The sequence below is a fragment of the Erinaceus europaeus genome, chromosome 22, assembly GCF_950295315.1.
Source record: "Erinaceus europaeus chromosome 22, mEriEur2.1, whole genome shotgun sequence".
In the NCBI taxonomy this organism is placed as follows: domain Eukaryota; kingdom Metazoa; phylum Chordata; class Mammalia; order Eulipotyphla; family Erinaceidae; genus Erinaceus; species Erinaceus europaeus.
Genome location: NC_080183.1, coordinates 7,252,729 through 7,266,567, shown reverse-complemented (window position 1 = coordinate 7,266,567; position 13,839 = coordinate 7,252,729). Strand labels below are relative to the sequence as shown.

Genomic DNA, 13,839 nt, shown 5'->3' with positions numbered 1-13,839 from the left:
CTTTCCCAGGTGGGTTAGATGGCCCTTCGGGAATGGATGCCGAGCTGGAGCTGGGGGATCACAACAGGAGCACCACGAGGACTGGGGTGCAGGCCTGTTGGGCTCCTGAGCCTCGAGTTGTCTGCTCATTGCTCCAGGCGTGTCCAGGCGGGTGGGCGGGCTCTGAGCCGGGGCGCTTCCTCTCCGGGGGCGAGGTAATTCTTAGCTGGAAGCTGCCCACACATCCTCCCTGTCCTTCTCCATCCACATCCACTCCCACTCGCCAGGGCTGCACATTCCTGAGGGGCCACGTGGCTAGGTACCAGGTAGGGGCGCTGTGTCTGGAGGGGACGGAGCGCCCTCTTAAAGCCCGGGAGGGGCCCCCACCTGACCCGCCTCTCCCGCGCCTATTCCCGGGAGCTGGGAGCCGCGGTTCCCGGGCCAGTGCGCGGGGTGGAGGCTCGGCGGGCGCAGGCCTCTCCGGGGCGGTTCCCCCAGGCTGCCAGGAGCGGGGCGGGACGGGATGGAATCGCCGCTGCCGGCGGCCGGGCTCCACCTGTTGCGGCGGCCGAGCTCGCGGGCCGGGCGGGGCTGAGCTGGGCAGATCGGGTCCCCGCGCCCCTCAGCAGGACTGGGGCGACGGGGCCGCCGGGGTGCAGTCCCGGCAGAGCGACCCCGGGAGGTGAGGCTGCAGCGCGGTCTCGGCGCCGGCGCCCTCGGAGAGGTGAGCTTGTAGACTGGATGCGCTCGGCGGCTGGGGGCGCGCAGAAGGTCTGGGTGCACCGAGGCAGCTGAGCCCGGTGGGGAGGCGGAGTCTCCGGGGTCTCGGACCTCCCTCCCTAGCCCCCGTCCCCCCACCCCCCCAGTCCCCTCTACTTGGCAGCGGGTGTCTCAGCACTCGGGGAGCTGGGGCTGGCTCGGAGTGCTCCAGGTTCCGGCCAAGCAGACACGTGGGGGCGTCCCCCCTCCCCAAGAGCTGGCTGGTCCCGGCACAGAGAGGCTGCGCGGGGCAAGGCCGCTTAACTTCCTTCGCTCCTTCTTTCCAGCTCCCCCTCTGGCCACCTGCTGCCCGGGCGCCCACCGGATGCCACGCAGCCTGGAGCCCGGGCGCGAGGTCGGAGCCCCGGGACGCCGCTTGGCACAGCCCGCGGGTCGGTGCGCGCGCCGGGGACCTGCCGCAGCGCCTGCGCCCCGGGAGCCGGGCTGGTGACCCCGGGGACCGGGAGCCCGGCGCGCCGCCAGCGATCCACCTGCGGAGCCGCCTCCGAAGGCAACTCGGAACGGAGCCCTGCGCCCCAGCCACCCGGGGCTGCAAGAGCGATGACCCGAGAGCCTGCGGCCGCGGGGTCCCGCCTGCCCGCCGCCTCCCGAGGCCCCCAGCCCCCGGCCTAGGCCGCCGCTCAGGTCGGCGCCCGGGCGGCCCGGCCCGGGGACTCGAGGCGGGCGGGCGGGGATGAAGGCGGGAAAGGGGATTTGAAACCGTGAACCCGGGCGGACGTGGGGAGCCGGCGCGCCCCTCGGGCATGGGCCAGGCGGGGTGAGCGCGGGCGGCCGTCGGGCCTCGCCATGGCCGGCCGGGGGTGCGGCTGCTGCCCGGGCCCCCTGAACGAGGACAACGCGCGCTTCCTGCTGCTGGCGGCGCTCATCGGGCTCTACCTGCTGGGCGGCGCCGCCGTCTTCTCGGCGCTGGAGCGGGCGCCCGAGCGCCAGGCCAAGCAGCGCTGGGAGGAGCGCCTGGCCAACTTCAGCCGCAGCCACAACCTGAGCCGCGCCGAGCTGCGCCACCTGCTCCGCCACTACGAGGAGGCCACCGGGGCCGGGGTCCGCGTGGACAGCGCGCGCCCGCGCTGGGACTTCATCGGCGCCTTCTACTTCGTGGGCACCGTCGTGTCCACCATAGGTAAGTACACCCGCGGGCGGTGTCTTGGCAGGACCCGTCGAGGCCGTGCACCTCGGTCCCAGGCGCGGCTGCACCCCTGACTGCACAGGTAGGTGCGCTGTGGACAGCGGCCTCGGCATCCATCACCTGGCACCTCGCGGCGCGCCCAGCCTCGGCCCCTGCGCCCACCCCCAGCACTGCCTGTTAACCACGTGCCCAGGGAATTCAAGTGAGCCTCCGATGGCAAAAGCTTTGCTCTCGGAACATTTCGGTCCTGTTCAAAAGACCAGGCTGGAGTTTGTAGGACTTTGGGGAAACGACTTAAAAATAGTAAGAGGAACCGAGCAACGGTTGCGGAATTTAGTAGACTGGACCCGACTCTGGTCAGAGAAAGAAGCACAGATTTCGACAAAACACTGTCTTTGAGTTGAGATTTACAGAGAAGAGATCAGATTGAATGCCAGATTGAAATTACGTGCAGGAAAGTGCGGGGCCCGGTGATGACTCACCTGGCTACGTGCTCACATTACAGTGCACAAGGACCCAGGTTCAAGCTCCCAGTCCCCAACTGCAGGCGGAAAGCGTCATGAGCAGTGAAGCAGTGCTGCAGGTGTCTCTGTCTCTCTCCCTCTCTCTCCCCCTTCCCTCCAAAGTTTTCTCTGTGCTATCAAATAAATAAATTTTCTTAAAGGAAAGGGTAAGTGAGGATAGGGACAGACCACAGGTGACCTTGGGGCAGAGCTGATTAATGTTGGAGAATAAAAGTGCTTTGCACTCTTGAGGCAGAGAGAATTGAATTCATGGGGTGCCATGAGCTCTCTGACCTATCTGGCATTGTGGGAGGAAGGTGTTATTTTCAGCTGCTGGAGAAAGACTGAGAGTATTTGCATTTCTTTTATTATTATTATTATTATTATTTAATAGGACAGCGAGAAATTGAGAGAGGAAGGAGTGTTGGGGAGAAAGATAGACACCTGCAGGCCTGCTTCACTGCTTCTGAAGCTTCCCTCCCTTCAACCTCCCCCCCCCCACCGCAGGTAGGGAGTGTGGGGCTCAAACTCCGGTCCTTGTGCACCGTAATATGTATGCTCAACCAAGTGTGCCACCACCCAGCCTCTGCATCACATTTCTCAGGACTGTGCACCCTTAAAGAATAGCTGAGTGATGAGGAGGCTGGAGAGGATGCTTTAGAAATACTAACGTGGTGATCACCATCCTCCCCCAAAAAATTCCTAAGAAAGCAGAGGAAGGGTTCTAGAGAGAGGTTCTTTTCCTTCTTTTTAACTGCCCTGAAGGTTATCGCTATGATTTCATGCTAGCACTATGAACCTATCACTCACAGAGGCCGTTTTTCCCCCTTCTATTTTACTTGATAAGACAGAAATTGAGAGGGGAATAGGAGATAGAAAGACGCTTGTAGACCTGCTTCACTGTTCAAGAAGTGCACACGCTGCAGGTAGGGAGTGGGGCCTGGAACACAGGTCCTTGTGCATGGTAATGAGTGAGATCAACCAGATGCCTCACCACCTAGCTGGCCCCTCCTTTCTATTTTTCTTTACTAGAAACTGTTCAGCTCTGGCTTATAGTGGTGGTGGGGACTGAAGCTGGGACTTTGGGGCCATGAGAGTCTCTTGGCAGAACTATCAGACTATTCCCCACCTTCCCCCAGGAGTAGTATTTCTACCAGGAGAGAGCTGGAGTGAGCCAGCCAGCTGGGAGCTGTCTCTGTGGAACTTCACCTTGAACCTGCTCTGTGTGCCTAACAAACACTGGGCTTTTTTTTTTTAATTAATTTTTTTAATTTATTATTTTTGGTACCAGGGTCTCATATCAGCACAATTCAGCTGCTCCCAGTGAACTTTTTTTTTTTCCTCTCTTAACTTCAGTTGTAAAGAGACAGAGAGGGAAAGTGGAGAGAGGCACTACAGCACCACCCCAGTGTTCAGGAAGCCTCTCCTTAATCTTGTGCCTGGTGCCCCATGTAGTTCTGCAGGCTTGAACCCATGCCCTTGCACATGGCAGTGTCTGCTCTACCCAGTAAGATATCATCTGGCTTAGCATATTGTGAGGATTTCTCCTAGAGCCTTGGACCTTCAAGCATGAAAGTCTTTTGCAAGACTGTAATAGTCTTTCTGGCCTTGATTTTATTTTTTTATATTTATTTTATTTATTTATTCCCTTTTGTTGCCCTTGTTGTTTTATTGTTGTAGTTATTATTGTTGTCGTTGTTGGATAGGACAGAGAGAAATGGAGAGAGGGAGGGGAAGACAGAGAGGAGGAGAGAAAGATAGACACCTGCAGACCTGCTTCACCGCCTGTGAAGCGACTCCCCTGCAGGTGGAGAGTCGGGGTTCGAACTGGGATCCTTATGCCGGTCCTTGTGCTTTGCGCCACCTGCGCTTAGCCCGCTGCACTATAGCCGGACTCCCAATTTTATTTTTTTAAATGAGATGGAGAGGCTAGGGCACTGCTCAACTCTGGTATATGGTGGTGCCAGGAATTGAACTCGTAACCTCTGGGGCTTCAGGCATGCAGATTCAGCAAGTGGCTGCTGTGTTATTTCTTTGGCCGTATAGCTTGTATTTTATATATATTTTTATTTATTTTCCCTTTTGTTGCCCTTGTTGTTTATTATTGTTGTTGTAGTTATCATTGTTGTTGTTATTGATGTCATCATTGTTGGAGAGGACAGAGAGAAATGGAGAGAGGAGGGGAAGACAGAGAGGGGGAGAGAAAGACAGACACCTGAAGACCTGCTTCACCACATGTGAAGCGACTCCCCTGCAGGTGGGGAGCCGAGGGCCTGAACTGGGATCGTTACGCGGGTGCTTGCATTTTGCGCCACGTGCATTAAACCCGCTGCGCTACCGCCCAACTCCCTATAGCTTGCATTTTAATCACAAAACTACACAGTATGTTTTCTTCTAAAAATGGGTTCCTTTGTAAGTTTTTCTGCAAAGACTTCAAGGTAACAGACACCAAGAAAACACTCAGTAAATAATCATAATGTGTAAATAAAACCCTAGAGCCAGCAGAATGGGGAGCAGAAATACAGAAGCAAATTAATCTAGGTAGTTGCTAAGGATCTTTGTCTTAGTTTTGGCCTCTGCAAACTCCGCATCTGAGTGCAAGCAGGTAACTGACAGGTGCAGGGAGTACAGGCTGGAAAGGAGGAAGTGAGAGAAGAAGGGGAAGTCGGTGTAGATATGTTTGCTGGTGGACAGGAACCGTGTGGGCAACTGGCATCTCATCCAGAGTGGAAGCTTCGAAACAGTGCAGAGCTCATGGCCCAGAACTAGTCCACGCAAGGGAGTTGAGAATTTATTTATTTATTCTCTTTTATTGCCCTTGTTTTATTGTTGTAGTTATTATTGTCGTCATTGTTGGATAGGACAGAGAGAAATGAAGAGAAAGGGGGAGAGAAAGGTAGATACCTGCAGACCTGCTTCACCGCCTGTGAAGCGACTCCCCTGCAGGTGGGGAGCCTGGGCCTGGAAGTGGGATCCTTCCGCCGGTCCTTGCGCTTTGCTCCCTGTGCGCTTAACCCGCTGTGCAACTGCCTGACTCCCGGGAGTTGAGAACTTACATGCCTACACCTGTCAGTAGTTAGCAAAAAGCTGCCAGTAGTGAGCAAAGTGAGGGGATATCACTTCCAGCTTCTTCAGGCTTTTCTTTCTTTTTGTTTTTCCAATAATTATTTACTGTAATGAGAGAGAGAGAGAGAGAGAGAGAGAGAGACTGACCCCAGAGCATTCACTACTCAGGTCTGGCTAGTGGTGGTTCCAGGCATTGAACTTGGAGCCTCAGATCCTCAGACATAAGTTTTTTTGCAGAACCATTCTGCTGTCTCCCCAGTTCTGGCCTGGCTTTTCATGGACCCCCCTTCCCCAAGGGTGTAGGCCAGGGCCATTGGAAGTCAGGCCAAAAGAGGTAAAGGCACCCTGAGGAAGTCGGCGGAGCACCAGCAGTGATTATTCAAGTTTTAGATTTGGTCACAGACAGTTGTGATCTGTAATTTTTTTTTCCTTTGGCTACCAAGGTTATCACTGGGGCTCATTGCCTGCATGACTCCACATTCCCCATGGCTATTATTATTACTAGATGGATAGAGCTTGAGAGAGAGAGAGAGAGGAAAGCAGAAATAAAGAGAAGGGAGGGAAGGCATCTGCAGCACTATTCACCATTGTGAAGCTTCCCCCTTCAAGTGGGGACTGGGGGCTTGAACCCTGATCCTTAAGCATGCTGACATGTACTCTGCTGGATAGACCACTGCCCCCTGCACCCACAGAATTTTTATTATCAGCGTCCTGAGAGGTGGCACAGTGGAGGAAAAGCGTTAGACTCTCAAACATGAGGTAGCCGGTTGGATATCTGGCATCATGTGTGCCATAGTTATGCTCTGGTTCTTTCTTCTATCCTCTCTCATGCTTTCATTAATAAATACATATTTAAGAAGTAGAATTTGGGGACTGGTTGGTAGTGCACATGGTTAGAATCCTCGTTCCCAACCTCTAGGGGGGAAGTTTGACAAGCCATGGCATAAGCACTGCAGGTTTCCCCTTCTTCTTTTCCTCTCTTTATCTCTCTATCTCTAGCTCTCCCTTTCTCTTTAAATAGTTTACATACTCGTTTATGAGAAAGATAAGAGGAGAGGAAGAACCAGATATCACTCTGGTACATGTGCTGCCAGTGATTGAACTCAGGACCTCATGCTTAAGAGTTCAGTGCTTTATCCACTGAGCCACCTCCTGGACCACTCCCCCACTCCTTTCTCAATCTCTCTCTGTCCTATCAGATAAAGAAAAGAAAATAGAATCCTGCTTTGCCATGTGTGAGTGCAATGCTCACTGCATTGAAGGAAGCTTGAGTGCTGTGGTCTCTTGTCTGCCTTCTCTATTTATTCACGCCTCAAACATATTCCCCGCTTGGGAATTTTGTATGGGAAGCATGGCATGGGAAACCAGAAGATAGTTACAAACAACTTTTTCCTAGAAAATGTAGTCTGTTGATGGTTGAAGATTTTATGCACCTGTAAAGTCTGAGCAGAGTTGGAGACAGCTGGACAGTTACTCAGAAGGTCTATTCAGTAGATAGCGACTAGTGACGTGGTTTACCTGGATGGGCTCCCACCTTGCCATATGCAATGCAGGTTCAAGTCCCAGGCACACCACAGGGGGGGTACTGTTGCCCTGGAGTAAGTGTTTGCTGCTGTGGTTTCTCTTCCTCATTGCCCCCCCCCCCTTTTTAATTTTTTTAAATATTTATTTATTAATGAGAAAGATAGGAGGAGAGAGAGAGAAAGAACCAGACATCACTCTGATACATGTGCTGTCTGGGATTGAACTCAAAACATCATGCTTGAGAGTCCAGTGCTTTATCCACTGCGCCACCTCCTGGGCCACTTAAATTTTTTTATTATCTTTATTTATTGGATAAAGATAGCCAGAAATCGAGTGGGAAGAGAGGGATAGAGGGGAAGAGAGACAGAGAGACACCTGCAGCCCTGCTTCACCACTCATGAAGCTTTTCCTCTGCAGGTGGGGACGAGGGACTCAAACCCGGGTTCTTGCACATTGTAACATGTGCACTCAACCAGGTGCACCACCACCTTGTCCCTCTCCCTTTTTATCTTAAAGGAGCAGTGAAATAACACATGTGGGAAGGCCTTGCAAGAAAAATAATAATAAATGTTGTGTGTAGAACTTACTATGTGACCCAACAATTCCACCCCGAGGATCTGTTGTGAAAAGAGTGAAATTCAAGGACTCAGATGTTTGAACACCTTTGTTCACTGCAGCATTATTCAGAATGGCCAAAGGTAGGAATAACTCAAATGCCATCCGCAGATGAACAGATAAACAGAACATAGCATATACATACAACATTATACTACACAGCCATGAAACGGTACCATGAGGGGCCAGGTGGTGGCGCACCTGGTTGAGCGCACATGTTACAAGGCACAAGGACCCAGGCTCCTTTCCCTGGTCCCCACCTGCAGGGGGAAAGCTTCACAAGTGGTGAAGCAGGGCTGCAGGTGTCTCTCTGCCTCTCTCCCTCCCTATCATCTCCTTCCCTCTCAATTTCTACCTCTCTCTATCCAATACATAAATAAAGATAATTTAAAAAAAAAATGGTACCATGCACTTAACCGGATGTGGAACTGATAGCATCCCTGAAGTCATAAAAAGGGGTGAAATTTTGATTATGCTACAACGTGGGTGAATGTTGAACATGTTGTGCTTAGTGAAATAATCCAAAAAGGGGTTACTATTATACTATTATAATTCTTCATATGTGATGTTCCTGGAATAGATAGATTCTATAGGGACAGAAAGCAGAAGAGAAGGTACCAAGAACTGGGAGGAAAATAAAGTTGTGTTTAAATGGGTATGGAGGTTCTTTTTTTAAAAAAAAAAAATATATATATATATATGCTTATTTATTTGTTTATTTATGATAGAGAGGAAGAGAGAGCCTGAGCATTACTGTGACAAATGTAGTGCGAGGAACTGAACTGAGGACCTCACGCTTTAGAATCCAGTGCTTTATCCCCTGTGCCACCTCCCAGACCACTAAATGAGTATGGAGTTTTGAACTGAGGGTGATTAAAATGTTTTGGGCTTTCGGTGGTGGTGGTTGGACACTGTTGTGAATATACTTAGGCCCACTGAAGTGTATACTTGTGAGTGGTTTAAATGATCAAAACTGTATACAGGTTTCCCCCACTGTTCCTGTTCGATATGACTTTGTAGTCATTTTAAGTCTACAAGTGCTCAAAAAAAAAAAAAAATTCCGTTTAGGGGCCGGGTGGTGGTGCATGCTATTGAGCGTTACCATGCACGAGGACCCTGGTTCAAGCCCCTGGTCCCTACTTGCAGGGAGGGAAACTTCACAACTGCTGTGCTGCTTATCGCCTCTCTATCACCTCCTTGCCTCTCAATTTTTCTCTCTCTATCCAATATTAAATAAAAATAAATATTAAGAAGATAAAATGTTTTAAAAATCCATATAAATGAATAATAACAGTGCCCCAAATCCAAAGACAGACTCTACCAAATTAGAATACAATACTATCAGATGGTGGAGGGAACATGTATGAGGATCTTACCATAATCTTTTTAAAAAAAAATAATTAAGGCAAAATATTAAAACTCGAGGATGTTGATTCAGAAAGATGCTGGAGATCTTGAAATAAGAAACGTAAAGCACTCAGAAGTAGAGTGACAGTACATCGTGTAAATACCTTTTCTCTCAAGTAGGCCTTTGAGAGGAGTTGAATGTTGTGCCTTTCTCTATAGTTCTGACTCTGCTTCTCTGCACAAAGGGCTTGAGGCCACTTGTGGACGTTGTGGTCTGAGTAGGCCTGGCTGGTGCTGGTGCCAGCGACCCCGGAGTGCTTCATAAAACAAACATTTCCTCTCCTCCCCTTTCTTTCTTTCTTTCTTTTTTTTTTTTTTTTTTGCTCTTGCTTCCAGGTTTTTCGCTGGGGCTCATTGCCTGCACCATGAATCCACTGCTCCTGGCAGCCATCTTTATTCCATTGTTTTTATTGTATTGTTGTTGTTTCTGCTTTGTTGTTGATGCTGTTGTCGTTGGGTAAGACAGAAATGGAGAGAGGAGGGGAAGACAGTGAGGTGAGAGAAAGAGAGACACCTGTAGACCTGCTTCACCTTCTGAAGCGACCCCCTCCCACTGCAGGTGGGGAGCCAGGGGCTTGAACCAGGATCCTTGAGCCAATCCCTGCACTCTGAACTATGTATGCTTAACTATGTATGCTTATGTGTGCTTCCGCCTGGCCCCCATTTCTTTTGTTTCTTTAGCCTCAGTCATGGGTCTTTTTGTATAACCATCATGCTACTCCCTTCCCCTCCCCACTCAGTACACACAAGAATTTGCTTCTCATCCAAACCAAGCCCAATGCTGGCCTGGCAACACCCCAGGGTTGTTGTCCCTGTGTTGGCTCACTGTTCCAGATGTATCTTTGATCCCGTGACTTCTCTTGATCAGGAAAAGAAAGGACCCAAGAGTGTGGGCTGTTGAAAAAGCCATGACTCATTTTTGCATAGAAGAATAAGCCATGACAAATGGCCATCTCCTGGAAGTGGAACACATCACCTCCACTCCTGTTTCCTTGGTCAAATCAATGTCTCGTGGCCACATCAAGCTCTACAGATGTAGGGAAGGACATTCTCCCCCATGTCCAACAGTCAATAATTAGGGAAGATGTTCATCCACACACATGTATGTCCAGTGCACTACACATGGTGTGCCAGGGAAATAGTATAGTGGCAGAACACGGGGCTTGCATGCCCAAGGTCCCAGAAACCTTGGGTCCAATCCCAGCACTGCCATATGCCAGAGCTGAGTGGTGCTCTGTCAGAAATAAATCTTTACAAAACTAAACAGATGGGGAGGTACCATAGTGGTAAGTCCCCGGTTCATTCTCCTATACTCTGGTTTTAAGGAGGGGGGGTGGGGTGGGCAAACCCAACAGAGTGCACATACTGTCACCAGCACGGATCCACACGGGTTCAATAACCCAGTTTCCACCTGCAAGGAGGAAGTTTCACAGGCAATCACAAGTGTTGCAGTCTTCTCTCTCTGTCTCTGTCTCTGTCTCCCTCTCTGTCTCCCCTTCCCCTCTCAATTTCTTTCTGTCCCTATCCAAACAATAAAAATAAATATATCAAAGGAAGGAGGGCACCAGGAGTGGTAGATTCATTCTACAAGTACTGATCCCCAGCAGTAACCCTGATGGGTAGCAAGATAACAACAATAACAGAATATATGTAGTAGCATAACTAAAACAACAGAAAGAAATGAATCCTGAGGGATTTAAAACACTGGGGGAGATGAGGAATTCTGAGTAGGGTAGGACAACTGGAGAGACGAGTTGAGAATAGAAATAAATGCTCCAAAGGCCTGTGGAATTGAGCTTGAAACTTGGCTGATGAGGCAGAGACATCCATGCAGAGGTTCTTGTTCACACTGGCCAACTGGAAAGCGTTCACCTTCTCCAGATGTGCATACACATGTCTCCTGCAGACTGTCATGAAGAGGGACGAGATGATGTGGTAAGTTTCGTCACAGCGGCTGCTTGTTTACAGGAAAGTGAACCTAACGCCACCTGCTTGGGGTGCCGTCCCTCCATGCACGGGGCAGCCCAACAAACGCCCTTTGTGGAGGATGTGCTGGTGGTCTCATGGAGAGTGACATTGAGGATCTTTACTGGCGGCTCCCAAGCTTTGGTGTCCAGGGGTGCTGGGGGCAGGAGGTGGCACAGTGACGTTGGACTTAAGCATGAGGTCCCAACTTCAGTCTCCAGCATCCCGTGTGCCAGAGAGCTGCTCTGATTGTCTCTTCCTCTTCCTCCCGCTCTATCCGGTGTTAATAAACAAATGATTTCTTATTATTATTTTATTTTTAATTTTTTTATCTTTATTTATTTGTTGGCTAGAGACAGCCTGAAATTGAGAGGAGATGGGGAGATAGAGAGGAGAGAGACAGAGAGACACCTGCAAACCTGCTTCACCACTCGTAAAGCCTTCCCTGTCGGTTGTGGCCAGGTGCCGGGCTACACCGCGGAGAAGAGAGAGAGAGGAGGTCCAGAGCAAATGGGGTACACGAATCTTTATTATAGGATGGGGGGGTGGCTCAGCTACCTCACCACTGGGCAGGAAGGAGGAGAGAGAGAGCCGAGAGCCCAGAGAGAGCCAAGAGCTGGGGGGGGGGGGAAGTGAGAGAGCTTTTATTGGGCAACAACCAGGTGTGACATGTGGGGGCAGGATTGGTTGAAGGGGGGCACTGCTAGGATTTCGCGGGGCGTGGTAAAACCTGGGGGCAGAGACTGCATCAGAATAATTCCTCAGCATCACTTCCCCTTGCAGGTGGGGACCGGGGGCTCGAACCCAGGCCCTTGTGCACTGTAATATGTGCGCTCACCCAGGTGCGCCACCACCTGGCCCCGACAAGTAATTTTTAATTGTTTATTAAGTAAACAACAAGTGGGGGAGGCAGTGGTTCCCCTGGCTGAGCGCATAGCCCCCGCTCCCCACCTGCAGGGGGGAAGCTTCATCAGTGGTGAAGCAAGGCTCCAGGTGTTTCTCTTTCTCCCTCTCTATCTCCCCCTTCCTTTAAAAACATTTTTTATCTTTATTTATTTCATAGAGACAGCTAGAAATCGAGAGGGAAGGGACTGGAGAGGGAGAGAGACACCTGCAGCCCTGCTATGCCACTTGTGAGGTTTTCCCCTTTGCAGGTGGGGGCGGGGGCTTGAACCCAGGCCCTTGCACACTGTAACATGAGTGCTCAACCAGGTGTGCCACCACATGGCTTCCTATCTCTCCCTTCCCTCTCAATTTCTCTGTCCTCTCTAGTAGAAAGGGAAAAAAAAAAGGAAATAATGATTTAAACTATTTACAACTAAGTTGCTACATGGGTACAATTTCTTTTTTTAATATTTATTAAGGAGAAAGATAGGAGGAGAGACAGAAAGAACCATACATCATTCTGGTGCATGTGCTGCCAGGAATTAAACTCACGACCCCATGCTTGAGAGTCCCATGCTTTATCCACTGCTCCACCTTTTGGACCACACAATTTCTTTTTTTTTTTAACTATTTTTTAAAAATATTTATTTATTCTCTTTTGTTGCCCTTGTTGTTTTATTGTTGTAGTTATTATTGATGTCATCGCTGTTGGATAGGACAGAGAGAAATGGAGAGAGGAGGGGAAGACAGAGAGGGGGAGAGAAAGATAGACACCTGCAGACCTGCTTCACTTCCTGTGAAGCGACTCCCCTGCAGGTGGGGAGCTGGGGGCTTGAACTGGGATACCTGTGCTGGTCCTTGCGCTTTTAGCCACCTGCACTTAACCTGCTGTGCTACTGCCCGGCTCCCTTTTTTAAAACTATTTTAATAAGAGAGAGAGAGATACAGAAAGGCCAAAGCACTGCTCAGCTATGGCTTATGGTTGTGCTGGGGACTAAACCTGGGACCTCAGAGCCTCAGGCATGAAAGTCTCCTACATGATCGTCACGCTGTCTTCTCAGCCCATGGGTATAATTTTCTCATCTTTCTGTGATGGGTGTCTGCTCACCACTCCCACCACCAACTTAAGTCCTCCCCACCATTGTGCACTGCGTTCTTAACACCCACTCAAATCCCTCGAATAAATAAAACCTTTTTAAAAAAACAAAGAAGGTGCACGTGCCTGGACAGCAGCTACAGAACTCCAGGTGCAGATTTTTTTTTTTTCCAGGAACTTCCCCGGAGACTTGGGGAGCTGGCTGGGTGGTTTGAGCACAGGACTTACACTCCTGAGCCTCCACCTTTATCCCGGATGCTGCACGTGCCAGCGCTGAGAGGTGCCCTGGTACCCTGGCCCCTCACCATGTGATTCAGAGTTAGAATGAAGGGACAGGGGAGCATACTGATTATGCAAAGAGACTTTCTTTGTTGTTGTTGTTGTTGTCGTTGTTGTTAGTTTCTTTATTTGGGGATTAGTGTTGTTTTTTTAATTTTTAAAAAATATTCATTCCCTTTTGTTGCCTTTGTTGTTTTATTGTTGTAGCTGTTATTATTGTTGTCGTTGTCATTGGATAGGACAGAGAGAAATGGAGAGAGGAGGGGAAGACAGAGAGGGGGAGAGAAAGATAGACACCTGCAGACCTGCTTCACCACCTGTGAAGCGACTCCCCTGCAGATGGGGAGCTGGGGGCTTGAACTGGGGTACTGACTCCTGTCCTTGCGCTTTGTGCCACATGCACTTAACCCACTGCGCTACTGCCTGGCCCCCTAGGGGATTAGTGTTTTATATTTGACAGTAAATACAATAGTTTGTACATGCATAACATTTATGAGTTTTCCACATAACAATGCAATCCCCACTAGGTCCTCTGTCATCCGTTTTGGACCTGTACTCTACCCCCCCCACCCCAGTCTTTTACTTTGGTGTAATACACCAACTCCAATTCAGGT

The 13,839-nt window shown here is 50.2% G+C and overlaps 1 protein-coding gene across 2 annotated transcripts in view; it reads left to right on the top strand.

The window, feature by feature from the left end:
* The first annotated feature begins 211 nt into the window (after window positions 1–211).
* KCNK13 (potassium two pore domain channel subfamily K member 13) overlaps window positions 212–13,839 on the top strand; it is a 72,935-nt gene continuing 59,307 nt past the window's right edge. The window contains exons 1-2 of one of the 2 annotated variants that reach the window (XM_060181235.1): window positions 212–305; window positions 1,026–1,879. In XM_060181235.1, the coding sequence (XP_060037218.1) occupies window positions 1,546–1,879 (334 nt within the window). In that variant the 5' untranslated portion in view covers window positions 212–305; window positions 1,026–1,545. Of the gene's footprint in view, window positions 306–946; window positions 1,880–13,839 lie in introns of those variants that run through there. The other variant, XM_007526831.3, reaches the window with a different exon arrangement.